The 20,587-nt window shown below is 33.0% G+C and overlaps 1 protein-coding gene across 5 annotated transcripts in view; it reads left to right on the top strand.

Annotated features, from left to right (window-relative positions):
* SPAG16 (sperm associated antigen 16) overlaps positions 1–20,587 on the top strand; it is a 325,936-nt gene that overhangs the window by 33,923 nt on the left and 271,426 nt on the right. For 4 of the 5 annotated variants that reach the window (XM_027122178.1, XM_027122197.1, XM_027122173.1 and 1 more), the window contains 3 exons: positions 6,106–6,213; positions 12,196–12,313; positions 16,884–16,953. In XM_027122178.1, coding sequence (XP_026977979.1) covers positions 6,106–6,213; positions 12,196–12,313; positions 16,884–16,953 — 296 coding nt within the window. Of the gene's footprint in view, positions 1–6,105; positions 6,214–12,195; positions 12,314–16,883; positions 16,971–20,587 lie in introns of those variants that run through there. The other variant, XM_027122206.1, reaches the window with a different exon arrangement.

Genomic DNA, 20,587 nt, shown 5'->3' with positions numbered 1-20,587 from the left:
ATGCCCACTCTCACCAGTATTATTCAACATAGTTTTGGAAGTCCTAGCCATGGCTGTTGGAGAAGAAAAAGAAGTAAAAGGAATCCAAATTGGAAAAAAAGAAGTAAACTGTTACTGTTTGCAGATGACATGATACTATACATAGAAAATCCTAAAGATGCTACCAGAAAACTACTAATGCTCATCAAAGAATTTGGTAAAGTTGCAGGTTACAAAATTAATACACAGAAATATGTTTTTTAAAATACTTTTTATTTTATATTGGAGTATAGTTGATTAACAATGTTGACAGTTTCAGGCTTACAGCAAAGTAATTCAGTTATACATATACATGTATCTATTCTTTTCCAAATTCTTTTCCCATTTAGGTTGTTACATAATATTGAGCAGGGTTCCCTATGTTATGCAGTAGGTCCTTGTTGGTTATCCATTTTAAATATAGCAGTGTGTACTTTTTTTTTAATACACAGAAATATGTTGCATTTATATACACTAACAATGAAAGATCAGAAAGAGAGATTAAGGAAACAATCCCATTTACCATCACATCAAAAGAATAAAATCCTGAGGAATAAACTTACCTAAGGAAGCAAAAGACCTCTACTCAGAAAACTATACAATACTGGTGAAAGAAATCAAAGATACCACAAACAATTGGAGAAATATAACATGTTCTTGGATTGGAAGAATCAATATTGTGAAAATGACTGTACTACCCAAAGCAATCTAAAGATTCAGTGCAATCCCTATCAAATTACCAAGGGTAATTTTCACAGAATTAGAACAAAATTTTTTACACTTTGACCAAAAGACCCCAGAGAGTGAAAGCAATCTTGAGAAAGAAAAATGGAGCTAGGGGAAATCAGGCTCTCGGACTTCAGACTATACTACAAATCTACAGTAATCAAAACAGTATAGTGCTGGCACAGAAACAGAATTATAGATCAATGGAACAGAATAGAAAGTTCAGAGATAAACCCATGCACGTATGGCCACCTAATCTATGACTAAGGAGGCAAGAATATACAATGGAGAAAAGACAGTCTCTTCCATAAGTGCTGCTGGGAAAATTGGACAACTACCTGTAAAAGAATGAAATTAGAACACTCCCTAACACCATAAACAAAAATAAACTCAAAATGGATTAAACACCTAAATGTAAGGCTGGATACTATAAAACTCTTAGAGGAAAGTATGGGCAGAACACTCTATGACATAAATCACAGCAAGATCTTTTTTGACCCACCTCCTAGAGTAATGAAAATAAAAACAAAAATAAACAAATGGGACCTAATGAAACTTTAGCTTTTTCCAGCAAAGGAAACCGTAAACAAATTGAAAAGACAACCTCAGAATGGGTGAAAATATTTGCAAACAAAGCAACTGACCAGGGATTAATCTCCAAAATATACAAGCAGCTCATGAAGCTCAATATAAAAAAAAACAACCCAATGAAAAAATGGGCAGAAGACCTAAATAGACACTTCTCCAAAGAACACATACAGATGGCCAACGAACACATGAAAAAATGCTCAACATTACTAATTATTAGAGAAATGCAAATCAAAACTACAATGAGGTATCACCCCACACCAGTCAGAATAGCCATCATCAAAAAATCTAGAAACAATAAATGCTGGAGAGGGTGTGGAGAAAAGGGAATACTCCTACACTGTTGGTGAGAATGTAAATTGGTACAGCCACTATGAGAAGAGCATGGAGGTTCCTTAAAAAACTAAAAATAGAGCTACCATATGACCCAGCAATCCCACTGCTAGGCATATATCAGGAGAAAACTGTAATTTGAAAGGATGCAATGCACCCCGATGTTCATTGTGGCACTATTTACAATAGCCGAGACATGGAAGCAACCTAAATGTCCATTGACAGAGGAATGGGTAAAGAAGATGTAGTACATATATACAATGGAATATTACTCAGCTGTAAAAAGGAGTGAAATAGTCTCATTTGCAGAAACATGGATGGACCTAGCAACTGTCATACAGAGTGAAGTAAGTCAGAAAGAGAAAAACAAATATCTTATAATATTGCTTATATGTGGAATCTTGAAAAATGGTAGAGATGAACTTATTGCAAAGCAGAAATAGAGTCACAGATGTATAGAACAAATTTATGTTTACCAAGGGAGGAAGAGGGGGTTGGAATGAATTGGGAGATTGGGATCGACATATATACACTACTATGTATAAAACAAATAACTAATGAGAACCTACTGTATAGCACAGGGAACTCAATGCTCTGTGATGACCTAAATTGGAAGGAAATGGAAAAAAGAGTGGATATATGTATACATATGACTGATTCACTTTGCTGTACTGCAAGAAACTAACAATATTATAAAGCAACTATACTCCAATAAAAATTAAGAAAAAAACCATTTTGGCTCTTTAATTAAGCTTTTAACAATTTTTAGAGTAGTTAATTGAAGATTTTTGCCTCTTTTATAGTATTCCTTAGGAGTAGGCATCGTTTTCCTTTTATGATGGGAATTTAAATAATTTTCTCTGAAGCTACATCTTGCCCCATTTAGAGTACTGTCTTCCTTTGCTGAGCTTTTATAGTAAGGAAATGTAATGCAGACCAGAAAAGTTTTATTGAGAGTCCTGAAGATTAGGCAGGAAATAATACTGACTGGGATTTCTAAATAGAAGATTAAAGTGTACCATCTTAAAAATAATGAAATACTTGGTTTTATCTTCTGCCGGAAAATATAGGCATAATGAAAATCAAACGGCTGTTAATACTGAGAAAAAATTAGGTGCTTTACTAATAGGCCCTAATTTCACTTACAAAATTCACTTCTATGAAAGGTCAAAGAGTACCCAGCATTTCCAAAGACCCATTTAATTTAATGACTTTCAGAAACACACACTGTGGATAAAGATAATAATGAGGCCCATAAAATTTCATGCTTTAGTGTTTAGGTAATTGCTTGTTAAATTAAGAAGATATTTTTTTCCAGACATGGGTATACCCCTTTCTTTTTTGGTTAAGAATATAATGAAAGTTTGCATCTAATCTAGCTGAGTAGTATTTTGGCTATCTGACAATTATTCCAATAATAATTGTAGTGGGTTAAACAAATTTATTTATAACCAATTGAAGAGAATGAAATAGTTGGTAATTATACAGTACTGTTATCAGAAATTACTTTGATTCAAGTTTGCACACGAAAAAATACATGATAAAGATGGCCTACTTTGATTGGTGCATGTAAACAAGAAAATGTTTATATGATACCTTTTGCCAAATTATGATAACAGAATAACTCAATAAATCTATTATTAAAAGCTTAGTAAAAACTATTCAGTTAATAAAAATTATTTTACTTGGAGCATTCAGTTAAAAATAATTTTTTAGAGTACATTATTAAATCACGTTAATATGTTAAACATGGAGTTTTGGGGACAGTGCTTTTATAGTATGAAAATATATGAGTATCTTGATATTTTATAATTTAATTATATATTTTGATATGCTGCTTTCCTGAAATGGGGAAGTTAGTCACTCTGCCATCTCATTAAGGAAAAGCATTTAAGTAGTGTGTTCTTTTTGATATACGAATCTAAATAGAATGTTTCACTGAATAACTTGCTTCATTGTACTTGAAATAGAATTTATATATTTGGTGTCTGTCTTAATAAAAGTTTTTCTTAAACACAACGATGCTCTACTAATATAATGAGAAAATACTATATAGTTTAAATATTAATAGCTTATATGAATATTTCAAACTTTATTTTTTAGTACAACTTTTATTTTCCTTTTATTAAGCAAATGGGCAGCAGGAAGGTCATAATAGGAGAAACATCACCATGAAATGAATTTAAATTGTTTCACTGAGTAGACTTCATTTGTCCAAACAGAAAGCGAGTCTCTGAAAACCAATTTAATGGTCAGAAAAACTTTATAAAGTCCAATACTTCAGTCAATTCCTATGCTTTCTTTCCTGGGATGAGTACAAATAGGACTTTAAGTGTATATTTAAAAAGTGAGTTGATGCAGTGCTGCACATTTGTGGTTCTGCTTAAGAAACTCTGCAATATTATTTTTCTAAGTTTTTTTTAACCTATTATGAGTTTAACCTATTATAAACCTATTATTTTAACCTATTTTAAATATTATGAGATATTTATAAGATTAAATATCTTACATTTCAGATAAGATAAATAAAATATAAGCCCATGAAGTAATTCATCAAGTTGTTGTAGACTCAAAATGGAGTTTTAGTAGACTCAAAATCGATGTTCATAAAGTTTAAATTCTTTTATAAAGATATACAAAAAGATCAGTGTTACTAATAATCATGTATTCTGATATTTTTGATCCCTTAGAGGATATTTACCTACTGGCATGCCCCCTATTTTAGGTAGATAAATGTAGCTGTTTGAGGAATTGAATATATCTGTTCTACTATACTAAATAGTAATATGATGATGATGATGATTACAGTAGCATTTATTGAATATTTTCTATGTGCATGATAGTATATAAGACACTTTACATACTTTTCTTATAAGTGAATGTGAATTCAAGTGATGTTCTTGTGTTTTCACAACAAAATGCCAACTCAGCCATTTATCTTTTCTAGTCATTCTACTTAAACTCACTCCTCCTTATACTCACTTCTCTACTCATTGGGCACATTTTGGTGGCAGAGGGGTTCTCTCTTTTTTTTGGTCCATCTTCTCTCACACATACACACAGAGTTAAAACCTGGAAAGAACAAACTGTTTGTTTATCTAATAGTTGGAATATTCCACAGATGATTTTTCAAGTCTCAATATTTTAATCAACATTTTCTTGTGCCTTCAAGATTGTTGGCCTGGAAAGGAAGTTGAGGGTTAGATGGTTAGACCATGAAGTACTGTGACACAATGTTTATTTACATGTGGTCAAAACTACAACATTGACAGTAGAATGAAGAACAGTACAGGTCATCCAAAATAAGTGGGAGATGGTAGGGGAGAAAGAAAGAAACTTGGAAGAATGGAAAAGACACTTTCATCATATGCCACGTGTGGCTTGATCTTTCAGCAAGAAGTCTCACTGATCATAATATGTGCCATCCGAAGTCTGAAAACCTAAACTCATACCAGTGCTCTGGCAGTATCCCAGCCACCATTCCTCAATGATTGCTCTGACATAGCTCCTAAAGCAGAAATCTATTGCGTGCATTTATTTCATATAATCTGAATTTTGAAATATGAGAGGCAGATTTATTCCATTCTGATCTTTTTGAGAGCTGTCAGTACTCAAATTTAGTCCATCCATTTTTCAGAATGTTAGAATCTCAGTGCAGTAGCACTTTGTCAGTTAACTAAGACTGTTAGATAACCACTTTTACATTATAAATTATATTTTACATTATTACATTGAAACTAACTTACATTGTAGAGGTGGGGGAAACATTCCCATTAATTTTTTCACATACGACTTGGGCTGAGAAAGAATACTCTCGCTTGCTTTATGCCAGGGATCTACAGAAGATATATCCAGTTGAATGCTTCTGTATCACAACACTGATATTGAAGACTTTTCTCATTAAGTTACCAATTATTTTAGTAATATGATCTGTAGGTGGTATATATTTTTCACATGCCTTACCAGAATGAAATCTTGGTTTTCTAGAATTTATACGCTTTCTTTTTTACAATTATCAGAACTAAGTAGCCCACTTAACCATATATTCAAGCAAGTTCAGAATTAAATTTTGTAAAGTTTTTTCCTTTATTTGTAATTATTTTGAATTATCCTATTTTATATGTATTTCAATTTTATAAGCAAATTGTCTTTGAAAATAGATGGATTATGTGTTATTGTGGCAGCATACCTTTAATTTTCCTTTATTTAAATGAAACGTGAATAAATGATAGTTTTGAAACTACAGGTTTTAGCCTGTTCATTCCCCACCCCCATATATGTTATATTGGTTGGGATATTTCAATGAGAATTATAGTGGAATCTTTGCTTTTCAATAATCTTTTGAATTGCTTAGTACTGGATTTGAACTGATAAGTAAATAATTTTTTCAGAAAAGAATTAGCAGTGATTTTTAAAGTTGTTATTATTTTTATTTTTCAGCAAGGCTAGAGAAGATCTGCTGAAAACTCAGAAAGAACGTGATTTTCATCGAATGCACCACAAGAGAACAGTCCAGGAGAAAGACAAATTAATTAATGACCTCAAAGGGTAAGCTGCTAGTATTTGTTGGCATATTTATCAAAGAACTATTTAATTTGTGTTAAGCCATTTGGCCATGGAAGAAGGTTCCAGGTAAAGTTATTCATTCAGCATTTATTGAGCATCTACTGTGTGCCATGTGTTTGATACAAAGATGAGCAAGTTTAGGTCCTTGCTGTCAAGGTTCCCAGAGACTATTAAGATGTGTAATGGGGGAGGAGTTAAACAGAAATATAGTGAAATATACTGCATTGTTTTTATGCAAGCCAAGAGGTGGTCACCCCAACCAGATTGGAGAGTGAGTTGGTTCAGGGACCTATTCCTAAAGGAAATGAATTCTAAAGTATGAGTTAACAGGGTGAGGGAGTGGGGTCAGCTTCCTGTGCAAAGGCACCAAGTCACTGGAGGAACATGACATGTTCGCCAAATTGTAAGAATGGAGAGCAAAGTGCAGAAGCAGCTTGACAAGGGCAAGGTGGAAGGGGCCACATACTGCATAACCTTGAATTTATCCTAAGACTTTTAGAAATTACTCTAATGATACTCAGATTCACTTCCCTCTGCCCTCCTCGTCTCCCTGACCACCCCCCCCACCCACCAAATAAGAAAAGAATTTATAATCTCTAACTAAAATTCTCCTTTGCTTGTTCTAGGGCAGTGCTGCCCAATAGAACTTTCTGTAATGTTATAAATATTTTATATCTGTACTGCCCCATATGATAGCCATTCGTCACATCCTCTACTAAGCACTTTCAGTGTGGCTAGTACAACTGATGAATTAAATTGCTGATTTTATTTAATTTTAATTAATTTAAGTTTAAATTTAAATAGCCACATTTGGCTAGTGGCTACTGTATTGAACAACATAGCTTAGGGGTGGTCAGGATAATTGCTGTCTTTAGTAGTGATTATGGTCATTATGACTATTATGATTTCTTAATTATAGGCTGTCTCGAAAGAATCAATGTACCTTTTAACTTAGCAATATATTAGAAATTAGCGTTTTTCTGATTTTTCTTAATTGAATCTCTATAGAAATCAAAACCAGTTTAATGAAAGAGATTGCATTAACTTGAAAAAAAGGCCTTGAGAGTGTTTATTCATTGACTTTAATCAATGCTTTTGGTTTCATATTTTGGTCTAAATTATTTTTTTGATTCATAAAATTGTTCCAAGTCCAGAAAAATTCAGAAAAAAGTCTTTGAAATGATTTGTTTTCCTCTTAACAATAACATTAATTGAGAAGTAGTACAATGTAATGGAAAGAGCTTGGATTTTGGAGTCACATAAACATTGGAAGCCTGGCTCCACTACTTACCTTTGTGTGTTCATTGTAATTCTGTTTCTTATCTGTAAAAACTGTCATAATAAAAGTACCTAATATAGTGTCTGGAACATAATAGATAGTAAGTACTTTGCACATACCCTAACACTGAAAGTATGTGCTAAATATATACTATTTCACGTAGATTTCCCTTTTGCATTTTTATACAGGTCTCTTTTTAGAACTGTATATTGTATTTTGTTTTAAAAATTTTTATATTTTAATATTTGGGAGTTAATTTTATATCTTTTATATTTGGGAACTATTTTACTCTCAGGACAATAAAGAGGCCTGTGGCTCTTCTGAAGTCATGTAGAAGTCTATAAAGGTAGTGAAGCTTTTTCTTGTACAAAGATAACTAATTGCTGTGCCTTCATCAGGGTGAGGTACCCATTTGCCCAGAGGAAAAGCCCAAAGGTATTTTAGTAGTTTTGTGTGTGTGTGTGTGTGTGTGTGTGTGTGTGCATACATACACATACACATACGTGAGTTTGAATCACAGTACATTCTTCATGGGAAAGATCTCAGGTTTGAGTCCATTCTCACCCTCTGTGCTGATACAGGCAGGCTTCAGTACTTCAGTTACTTGGGTTGATGACAGTCTCAGAGCACCTTGGTATCCAGCTGTGGCAGCTGAAATATGATTGTTCACTGTTGCTGATGTTGTATTCATGGTAAATTGTTGTTTGAGTTTTTGTTTTAAATTATTTTTTTGAGACTTCGAGCCTATGTGTAAAATATATCATACTTGTTAAACTTCCTAGAATGTTTAAAGAGAATACTATTATAATTTATTTCATGTAAAAATTCAGCATTTTCAGATTATGCTTTTTGTAATCCTTAGGGGCCCCAGTGAAGAAATCCACATTACATTGGAATATAACTACACTTAGTGTATATTCAGATAGCCTTTATTTCCATATTTAATCAGTAAGAATAATGTCTCCATTGAACCATCTGGATAAATCACTAATATATTTTTTCTAAGGACCTAAAACAAAATTTCATTGATGAACTGAGAGTCCCCAAAAAACTAGTCATGAAGCTAATCAATCACCAGTGAAGTTAATCAGTCAGCAGTGAACACCTTATCTTGTAATTGCGCCGTTGCATAATAAATCAGCTATAGAGAAGAGGGTTTTTGATTCCAGGATAAGTTAGGGTCTGAGTTCTCTGTGTCATATTTTACCCAAATATTTCAATGATGTGTCTTTTTATCATAAACTACAAAAAGTTAACCTTAATGTTTTCTCTAAATTGTTCAACTAAGTTGTAATTTGTTGCTTTTACCTCTCAATTTTTCAGAATTTCCTGTTTAACACGAGTGACTTATCATGAATGTACTTATTTTCAGAATTTTTAATACCAACATTTAGAACTTATAAGTGGATGCATTATGAGGTTCTTATGGAATTTATGAAACAGTCACACTTTTTCAGTCTGATTAAACAGAAGATTTCTGTGAATGTTTCCTTGTTATATCTTATTGGTATTTATGTGTTGCTAATTCTTTGCACAGAGGATAATCCAGTCATGTCACATGAATGAGTAGATGCCAAAATCATCAGTAATGTTTTTACTTCAATTGCCCACAAACTCAGCACACAATGTTTTGTGTATATAACTCTGTACCTGAATATGTGTTTACAAATGTATAAATGTCCCTAGAAGTTTATAGTATATAGCAAAATATATATATGCTAAGTACATTAAGTAGAATAGGGGATGAAATTATATATACTACTGATATCTTTTATTTTATTACTCTCCCTTGCTTTGCTGAGTGTGACTGAATTAATACACACTAAGTATAACATATATAAAATACATATTATTATATATAATATAATATAAATATATATCATAACTTTAATGCTTAGGTTTTATTACTGTCATCAATGAAGTATAATCAAAATTATATTGAGAAATATGATTTATAAATCAATTGCTTTCATAAATATATTCATGAAAATATTTTATAAAATGAGGACTACTGTTTTAATTTTTTAATAAAAACAAATGTAAAATTATTTTGGGAGACTTCTGCTTTGAGTCATATAAGAATAACTGGTATAAAGCTAGCTCTCCAGCTGGTACTGGACTAGCTGTCCACTGTAATGAACTACAAAACTGGACAGAATTTTTGGTGTTGTTTTGTAGAGTAGAACTGGGATGTCTAAGAGGAGGGAAATACACAAAGTGAGCAGCATGATCAGCCCAGATTTCTGTCTGGAGTCACTTTTCAGAAAATAGTATGACAAGGTGGGACCCAAACAGACCACGGTAGTCTTGATGAGCTGACGAGGCAGAGGTCGGAGTTCAGGGCTGCTTAGAGAGCTAGAATTTGCAGGACAGGGTGCACAAAAGGAGGGAGGTACATGAAAAGGTACTTGAGAAATATCTGTAGTGGTTCCTTTTAGTCTTTGACCAGATACTAAGTTGTGGAAGTACATGGTAAGAGAACATGAAGCCTGCAAAGAACAGCTCCTGGGCAACTGTGTGCCAAATGGAGATTCCAGAGATGTAGGAGTTCTGACCAGCTACAATGCAGAAAACTCACTGAATACTCTGAGCACTCAGTTAAGACCCTTGATAAACCCTGCCATAGGAGCTGAGCTATTCTAGTCTTGGAGAAGGAACTATTTTAGACTTGCCCTATAAAAAGCTTAAAGGTAAACTTCGAAAGGCCTCTGCAGCAGCTTTCAGCACAGCTGAAGTGTTAGCTCTTTCTAGGGCAGGAGGGCCACCTCTGCAAGCCCATAGGGCCTGAGGAGGAGCACTACAGAAACAACATTGTCAGGGACATCCTGAGAACCAGAGAAAAAGAAGTCATTTCATGTTGATGAGAGTCAGTTCATCAGAAAGATATAATATGCATGATTCTAATATAAGACTTGAAAATACATGAAGCAAACCCTGATAAAGCAGAAGGGAAAAATAGATATTTCCATAGTTATAATTGGAGATTTTAACATTCCTCTTATAGCAATTATTAGAAAAATAGGAAAAAATTCTCAAGTTGACAGAATAGGACAAATTAATTGTGCATAATTGATATTTCTTGAATTCTGTCAATACTTTGGATTTTTCAAGTGCCTATGGAATGCTCACCAAAATAGGTCGTATGCTGAGCCATAAAACAAATCTCTATAAATTTCAAAGAACTGATATCCGTACAAAGTATCTCTGACCTCAATCAAATTAAATTAAAAATCAATGACAAAAAGCTCTGGAAAATTTCCAAATAACTGGAAATTAAGTAACATATTTCTAAATCACCCATGAATCAAAGAAGGAAATGAGAAAATATTTTGAACTGAATGATTTAAAATGTAACATTAAAATTTGTGGGATTCAGCCAAAGCAGTGCATAAAGTGAAATTGATAGCTTATATTAGAAAAGAAGAAAAATTTAAACTAATGGTCTAATCTTGTACCTTAGAAGCTCAAAAAAGAACAATTAAATACAAAGAAAGAAAAAGAAGATCAGAAACCAATAAACTAGCAAAGTTATAAACATAAGAAAAATTCAACAAAATCATATATTGGTTGTATAAAAATATAACAAAACTGGCAAAATTGATAATAAAATTGTCAAACCCTAGATATACTAATTATCACCAAATGTTGGCAAAGAGGTGAAGTAACCAGGAGTCTCATATATTGCTGTTGGAAGTATAAATTATGACCCAGCAATTCAACTCCTAGGTATGGTTTCTAAGAGAAATGAGGGTACATAACCAAAAATATCTTATATGACTTGTATAAGAATTTTCATAGAAACCTTATTCATAATAGTCCCAAACTGAAAATAACTCAGTTCTTCATCAGCATAATATTGGATAAACACATTGTAGAATATATATACAAAGGAATAGTACTCACAATAAAAAGGAATGAATTACTGATATATACAACAACATGGAAGGATCTAAAAAAAAATTATGCTGAGTGAAATAAGCCAGTTTCTGAAGAGAACATGTTCTATGATTCCAAGTATATGAAGGTCTAGAATCTCCTGAAATGTTAGAAATGCTCTATATTTTGATGACAATGTGGACTACCTGGGCATGCATGAAAACTGTAATACTTAAGGTCTATATATTTCACTCCATGTAAATCACGCTTCATAAAAGTGAAAAAATATTTTGAAAGCGTTTTCAAATAAAACAGATTCTTAAAATTTATATCATACGTTGAGATGAATTGAGATATCAAAATATTTTATACTTAGTTTTCTTAATATGAGGTTATTCATACTTGTTTTCAAGACCATCCTTAATTTTGATGTGAATGACACCCTTTCTGTTTAATCATCTATTGTTTGTAGCCCTTGTCTTTTTGAAAATTGTTTCTAATTAAAGAAACTGCAATTTTGTTTTCTGTCAATGAATAGCAGCAACTTCTGGGTGCATACTTGAATACAACAAAAGTAAACAGAGAACTAGTTAACCCAAGAGAAATGTGACTTTCCCACCTCCACCTAGGTTGCAGGGAAGTTGTATGCCAAATAGTAGTTCTTGAACTTCTTGGCTCTGTTGTGTTGACCTTTATATGGTTAATTCATTTCTTATTCCAATGAAAAAAAATAGAAAAAAGATTTAGGTGTTATATGGAATCACTGATTTAACTCAATTACCCTTTAAGATGCCCTTTATTTTTCATAGGTTGAAGTTACATTACGCATCTTATGAACCAACTATAAGAGTATTATATGAGAAGCACCACGCTTTACTGAAGCAGAAAATGCTGACCTCTTTGGAAAGAGACAGAGCAGTGGGACAGGTAAAGAGACCATCCAAGCTACCTGAAAATGATTTTTAACCATTTAGTTTTTATAACATTATTAGAAATATTGGTTTTGTTTCTGAGTTAAATTTTAAAAGATTTCCCCCAATTGTCATGTAAAAAAGATTAATTTGGAAACATCCAGGAAAAGTATTATATCCATTTTAAAACTACAAAGATTATTATTGAATTAAAACTATTTAATTAAAATGTAACTTTTTAGGAGATTATTAAAATATAGTTACAGAGAAAAACTCAGCCATTAAAACATAACAACATTTAAGCTGGGTTTTAAATGCCAGCTTTGACAGCTATAAACCTGGACCTTACCTAAACACTTTAAATTCAGATTTCTCATACATAAAGTATAACCACAATGACCTATCTTTTAATATTGTTGTGAAACTTAGGTGAGATAATGAATAGAAAGTCCATGCAATTTACCCCCAAATGAATATTTGAAACACCTAGTTACTGACGCAATTTTCAGTCATTTTTGCTGTTGACACCCTTTTTCATTCTTCTTGCAGGGTTTTTGTATAGGCCTAGGCCTGGGGTAGTGGTGAGGAATCTCTAGTATAGAATTCAAGAAAAATAAAACAAAATGTTTCTTGGCCACATTAAAAATATGTAACACTTTATTAGAAAATATAAAACTGCTACTATGCTTAACATTCTTTTATTGTTTTCTGGAGATTTTAATTTTTGGTCAAACTTTCAGAAGCTACAGAAGCTTGCACGATGGTTACAAAAGTGTGAATGATTTTATTAAGACATACTTTAATCAACTGTATATTGTCTTTTCTTGAGTATAATCTTCAGCTACTACAATAAAAACATCACTTGTCTCCTTGTTTCTTTTTTTTTTTTTTGCGGTACGCGGGCCTCTCACCGCTGTGGCCTCTCCCGTTGCGGAGCACAGGCTCCGGACACGCAGGCTCAGTGGCCATGGCTCATGGGCCCAGCCGCTCCGCAGCATGTGGGATCTTCCTGGACTGGGGCACGAACCCGTGTCCCTTGCATCGGCAGGCGGACTCCCAACCACTGCGCCACCAGGGAAACCCTTCGTGTTTCTTTGTGCTTGAAATTTAATTGTGTATTCTTGAATGTATGAATTGCATTAATGGTAATATTGCATAAAAATAGTTTAATAATAGTTTACATTTTTATGGTACTGTATTGTCAAACCTTCAGAATTTCATCTCTTTGCTCTTTTTCATCTAACCTGTCCCCACAGCCTCCCAACAAGAGACAGTTCTACAACCTGGAACACTGTGAGCTAGATTCAGGTTGCTCCTGCTTCTTTTCCTGCCACAAAACAACTTAGACTTTTGCTCCTCATCTTACTCTCCTTTTCCCCCTGTTTTCATGCACATCTCCCTATTACTCTTCTCTCAGGAGGAATCCATCAGTCCCCTGGCCATACATTCCCAAGTGACCACGTATACTTTGGTGTCTCTGACAGACCACTCAGACTAAGTTTCAATATTCAGGGATATCAGGGCCTTCCAGGCATCCATGATGGCAAGTGCCTACACTCCCCTACAGGTTGTTGATTTCTACATCTGCCATCTATCTATCACTGGACTAGATCTTCCAGGCAATATCAGTGTGATTAGGGCTAAGTTATCTTCCTGGAATGGCCATCAGTTCCCCTATCTCTAACATGAGGTTAGATCAAAGGCCATATTAAGGACATATTTAGGCCATATACAGTCTTTGGGTTTCAGATTGCTCATCACTGGTTTGGTTACAAGAGCTAAGGATTAGGAGTGATAGGAGTCAGTCCCAGCTGTGCTACAAAGTAGCCATGTGAACATTCAGGTAACTTTACATATATGTCTCTTTTCTCATTCATTAAACAAAGATAAAATTACTTGCCTTATGATTGATATATATCTAAAATGAAAACATGTTTAAAAATGAAAATCATTCTCTCTATGAGGAAGGGTTGAATTTTACACACTACCATTCAGATATGTAAAGAACTGTATCTTCATTATCTACAACTTACTTTGTGTTTGAACCCCTACTCCTGCTGAAGGCAAAATAAAACATAACCTGCTATTAAAGACTATCCAGATCTTTCTGGGTTAAAACGGTCTCTTTGAGTTTAACACAGGGTGTTTGAATGTTATATTAACTGATTGTTTAGCTAAAACATATCTGTCAGTGTTAATTTTCTGTCATCAAATAGCATCCTTTTCTTCTCACTCTTCTCAGATGGCTCCTAGTACAAGAGACCCTTATGTGTCCACTGGCCCAAAGTCTACATGCTATCCTTTCGGCCTTCACTTTCTAGTGTAGTGTGACTGGTTTGGTTATATTCCTGGTGTTTAGGTACATGGTTCTGGGTGGTTCTTTTGAGTGTGAACCTAATATACCTTGCTTATTCCATGGCCTCTGCTACACCTTCTGTGAGATCCTTAACATCTGGACCTCATTGTCCTGACTCTCATTCATTGTCATTTCCTTATCATTTCCTTAAAAACCTTATCTTAATGACCATTTAGCTTACTGTGTTTCTCTTAACATATAGACTTCTCAAATACTTTGCATGAAGAAGGGTTAGTTTTTAGAATTTTTAATGCTATTTAGTTTGTATATAAGAGTGAAAGTGTACTGTGAGATGACAAAAATCTAATAAATATGTGTTTATAAATTCTTTTGATAGATAATAAACAATGTAACTTTTATTTACCTTTAAAAAATATTTTATTTATTTATTTATTTAATTTATTTTTGGCTGTGTCAGGTCTTAGTTGCGACACGCAGGATCTTTGTTGCGACACGCAGGATCTTTTTTGCAGCATGCGGCATCTTTCGTTGTGGCGCACAGGTTCTTCAATGAGGCACGTGGGCTTCTCTCTGGTTGTGGCGCCTGGGCTGCAGAGTGCGTGGACTCTCTGGTTGCGGCACGCAGGCTTAGTTGCCCCGAGGCATGTGGGATCTTAGTTCCCCGACCGGGGATCAAACCTGAGTCCCACGCATTGGAAGGTGGATTCTTTACCACTGGGCCACCAGGGAAGTCCCCAACTTTTAAATTTATTTAAGTCTTATGGAAACATCTATAATTTAATTAGTTTCAACTTTACAAAATTACTGAAAATGTCCAAAATTCTGAATTAGAGCCCCATGTTTCAAAAAAGATAAAATATAATTTATTTGTTAGAATATATATATATGTATAATAGATTACATTTTATTGTTTTTGGATCATGGGATTCAATTTAGGATAAATTCTAAAAGATACATACATATATATGTATGTATTTCTAGGTCTGTCTGCTGAGAGGGTCTAGAAGTAATGACACTGCAGTAGCAACAAGTATATCCAGTGCCCAATATCAATTTCTAATACTATTCTCCAATAAGAGGAAGTAGTTAGTGCTCCTTGGAGAAGTGGCTGAGTGTAGTCTGGGTAAGGAAAATACAAGATGAGCCCGGGTGAGCATTTGGGGCATCATGTTGTGCTAGAAATTAGGAAATGTTCATAATGTAAAAAAGAAAACAAGGAAGGAAGGAAGGAAAGAAGGAAGGAAGGAAGGGAGGGAGGAAGGAAATACCCAATATGATAATGGAGTATGTCAAAGGACAAAGGAACTATTGTGGGCAGCTATAGATGGACCACCAACCAAATTTGGTTTGGATGTTGAGCCTGATGATGTACCATGGTAATGCATGGCATTAACAGGGGAAACAGGGTATACAGGAACTCTCTGTACCATATTTGCAACTTTTATGTAAATTTTACACTATACTAAATAAGAAATTCATTAAAAAATTTTATAATCCATTTGGCATCCAAAAATAGATATAAAATTTTTACTTTTTTTTCCCACCCAGGCATTTCATGAGCACTAATCCATAGATTACAAATTATTATCTGCTATTTTCCATTAATAAGGAAATGTTGCTACTCAATGATAGTAGAAAAATGTGTGTATCTGTATATAATTAAATAGATGATATTTTGTGTTGGTATAATCATATAAGGGATGAGGTAGCTTTTTAAGGTTGAATTTTTAATTTAAGTCTGTTTTTCAGGAAATATCAGTAAATGGTACGCCACCAAACTAACAAATTAAATAAAACAAGGAGTAAGTTTGTGGGTGGAAGATGAGTTAAGAGTTTTAGGATAACAACAGTCTCTTCATATTTTACTTCCCAAGTAATACTTACCTCATCTTTTATGGACATAAAGATGAATTAGGCTGTTGTGAAGCAATTTCAACAGAGGAGAAAACTCTCAAAGTAGACACCTGAATAATTATCATTAAAAGTGTGCAATGAGTATTGTTGTCTCAGGAAACTATGCTGTGAAATAAATGTTTCAGGCGTTTACCCATAATAGATACTTAATACTTGCCATGGAATTGAATTTAAACTTAATAAAATTGTGTTTTCTTTTGTTACAATTAATGTTTAAATTTTTAAAATACATAGGAATTAATCCAAGAGAAATTAATATTTTCTATATTTTTAATCAATATTTAAACATTGTATTTTAACCCATTTTTTGAGTTATTTAGTATATAACCTCATATCTTTGGATTTTACTTTTTAGATTTCTGGACTTCAAGAAACACTGAAGCGTATGGAAATAGGGCATAGTTTCCATGCTCCTGAAATTACAGGTAAAAGTGAAATATAATAAAACTGTAATTTATTATAGGTTGGTGATTTTTCAATCCTATCAGAACTCAAAATGCTGATAGGGTGACTTCTTAACCTTATATTTGAGGCAACTATTTTTAGGCATTGGAAAACATCACAAGTCACAGAAGGCAAATGATAGAAGGAAAATTTGTAAGTTGAGCTTCACCATCATCATGACTTTTTGTCTGGGAAAATTTCCAAACCAAACTCTATGGCGATGGAGGTCAAGAAGAGCCTGGCAGTCCTGTTTGAACTGAAAAGGCAGACTATAGTTCATAAGTTGTTGAAGCATCTAGAATCTGTAGGAAAGGGCACCAGATAAGAGGGTGCTGCAATGAACAGTGGCCTGGTTTGTGAGAGAGTGTACTATGAGTCCTTAGATGATGGCTGGGCTACACATGCAAGACTACCTGAGATTTGCCAGAGAGAAAAGACTCTTTAGGATTCAGAGGGGACCAGTGATCTATAGTTCTCTTTTGTGCCAGTACCATACTGTTTTGATTACTGTAGCTTTGTAGTAAAGTCTGAAGTCAGGGAGCCTGATTCCTCCAGCTCCATTTTTCTTTCTCAAGATTCCTTTGGCTATTCTAGAGATTGTCATACTGAGTGAAGTAAGTCAGACAGAGAAAGACAAATATCATATTATATCGCTTATATGTGGAATCTAAAAAAAGGGTACAAATGAACTTATCTACAAAACACAAATAGAGTTACAGATATAGAAAACAAACTTATGGTTACCAGGGGGTATGAGAGGGACGATAAATTTGGAGATTGAGATTGACATATACACACTACTATATATAAAATAACTAATAAGTAATTACTGTGTGACGCAGGGAACTCTACTCAGTACTCTGTAATGGCCTATATGGGAAAATAATCCAAATAAGAGTGGATATATGTATATATATAACTGATTCACTTTGCTGTACACCTGAAATTAACACAACATTGTAAATCAACTACAATAAAAATTAAAACCAGTAAAAAACAGAAAAAACAAAACAAAAAGAGGGGACCAGGGATTCTAATTGTCAAGCAGTGATGGGATATATTGGCGTTCTGGCCAGGCCTGGATTGAAAGACCTCTTCAACACCTTGGTGACACCATATTAACATTAACCATACTGTACCCACCCTATAAAACCAAAAAGAAAGCTTACACAGGATTCCTAGGGGAAACAGAGTTTAGAGTTTGAATTTTGCCAAGTTAGAGAACCTTGGGGAATATTTAGGGCTTTCCATGGATCCACTCGAACAGAACATAAAATTAAGCCTGGAATTCAAGGTGATCATCAAAAAATTAAACTGCTTACTAGAACAGAAATCAGTACCTTTCAGAGGAAGATAATTGTCCAGAGTTTAATAATCTACCTTCATAACTGCTCAGTGTATAATTAAATTTTTCTAGTTATGTTATAGAAATTGGAAAATGTGATCCACAATCAAGACAAAAACAATAAATGGAAACCTATATTCAGATGGCCCAGGTGTTGGATTTAGCAGATAAAAATGCTAAAGCAACTATTTTTTAATATGATCAAGGACTTAAAGGAAAATATTACATTATAAATGAAGTGGTAGAGAATCTTGGCAGATAAATGGAAACTCAAAAAAAAAAAGGAAATAGAAATCTCTTACTGAAAAATACAATAACTAAAATCAAAATTTTATACTTCACAATAGATTGGAGATGATGGAAGTGTCAGTGAATTTTAAGAGCCATCAATAAAAATCATCTATTCTAAAGAAGAGAGAGAAAAAAAATTAAGGAAAATTTGCCTGTTTAACATACAAGTAATTGGAGTCCCAAAGGAAAAAAAATGAGAATGGGGCATAAAAATATTTAAACAAAAGATGACCTAAAATTTTCCAAACTTGATGTAAAGCATATACTCACAGATCCAAAAAAAGCAACTAACTATAAACACAAAGAAATCATGCCTGGATGCATCATACTCAAAATTTATGTGAGAAAATCTTGAAATCAGCAAGAGAGAAAAAACACGTTACCTATAGGGAAACAATAATGCAAATAAAGGCTTATTTCTCATCAGAAATATTGGCAGCTAGAAACAATGAAATGACATGTTTAAAATGTAGAAAAATTTAATTCAGAATTCTATATTCAATAAAAATATCTTTCAGAAATTAGAATGAAATATAAACATTTCAATACAAATGAAGCTGAGAGATTTTGTTGCAAGCCATTCTAAAGTACAGGAAATGCTAAACTATTTTCTTTGGGCCAAAAGAAAAGTAAGCCAGAAGAAACTTAGATCTGCAGAATTGAATACTGTACAGAGATTTAGAAATGTTAAATGCTGGTTAATGTAAACGTTAAGATTTCCTCTTCTTAATTTTCTTAAAAGGAAAGTGACTGATAAAAACTAAAATTATAGCCTTGTAAAATAATGCTCTATAAGGTATGTAAGGTATGTAAAGGATAAGAAAATAATAATTTGGGAGGTAGTGCAAATGTTCTATATCTTGATTTGAAGATATAGGTGGTTGGTTATATGCCTACTTATCTTTGTCCAAACTTACCGAACTCTACACTTAAAATGTATGCATTTTATTTTATGTAAATTATACCTCAATAATGTTGACTTAGAAAAGAATGATGGGAAGCTCTAAAATATAGAGAGACTGCAAAATGGTGAATTTTTAATAAAAATAACATTCTGGTATTTCCAGATGACTGTTCATTGTGTTCTCTGATTGATTAAGGCTTAAAAGAAATGTGTAGCATTCTCATATTCAAAAACTTTTTCTCAGCCTTGATTCAGTCGTTCCTTTCCTAATATTTTATATTAAAGAAATATCAGTTATGCTCAGTGATGCCTAGAGAGTCTATGCACAGGGATGTTTATTGCACTCATATTTATAGTAACAAAACTATACAAGCAGTCTTAATCTTTAATCACAAGTGAATGTTTCAATATAGTTGATCATACAATACTAGAAAGTCTTTAAAAATCATACATAAAAAATGTTCATATTAAAATATTAATGTTAAGAAATAAAAACATGTAGTATAAGATCATGTCTGTTAAATGAAACTCGAAAATGTTTACATAATTTTATTTGGGTAATGTGATTATTTCTTCATTTTTTCCTTACTGCATTTTTTTCAAAGAATATTTATTTCTGTTTACATCAAAAATTTTTTTCATATATATATAACTTTTAAGAAGAATACAATCAGATATAAATATGATATGTGAAACTACCATAATTTCAGGAACTCTAACTCTCAAGTTGAATAAAGACTGTGAAAAACAATAAATATAAGATGGCATAAAGGTTGAACTGTGCATTGAACTGATGCTTGCATCAGTTAATCTCTAAATGTTACATTCTACTTATAAGAGCTTATGATTTTATTTATTTATCCTTGAGATCTCTATTAAAATAAAATAATGGTTTATAGATAACTCCTTTATGAAATTATCTCCTGGTATTTAATCTAATTTATAAATGAATATATTACATGTTTTTCTAGGCTGACATTTATAAGTTACTTTGAAGATCAAGTTTGTAATTACATTTTTATCTGTGATGTTTTGAAGTGACTTTTGATCAAAAGAAATAAATTCAAGCCCAACA

This window comes from Aethalodelphis obliquidens, unplaced genomic scaffold (assembly GCF_003676395.1).
Source record: "Aethalodelphis obliquidens isolate GAN/ISIS:26980383/991018 unplaced genomic scaffold, ASM367639v1 scaffold2, whole genome shotgun sequence".
NCBI classification, from domain to species: domain Eukaryota; kingdom Metazoa; phylum Chordata; class Mammalia; order Artiodactyla; family Delphinidae; genus Aethalodelphis; species Aethalodelphis obliquidens.
This window is presented reverse-complemented; position numbering and strand designations above follow the sequence as displayed.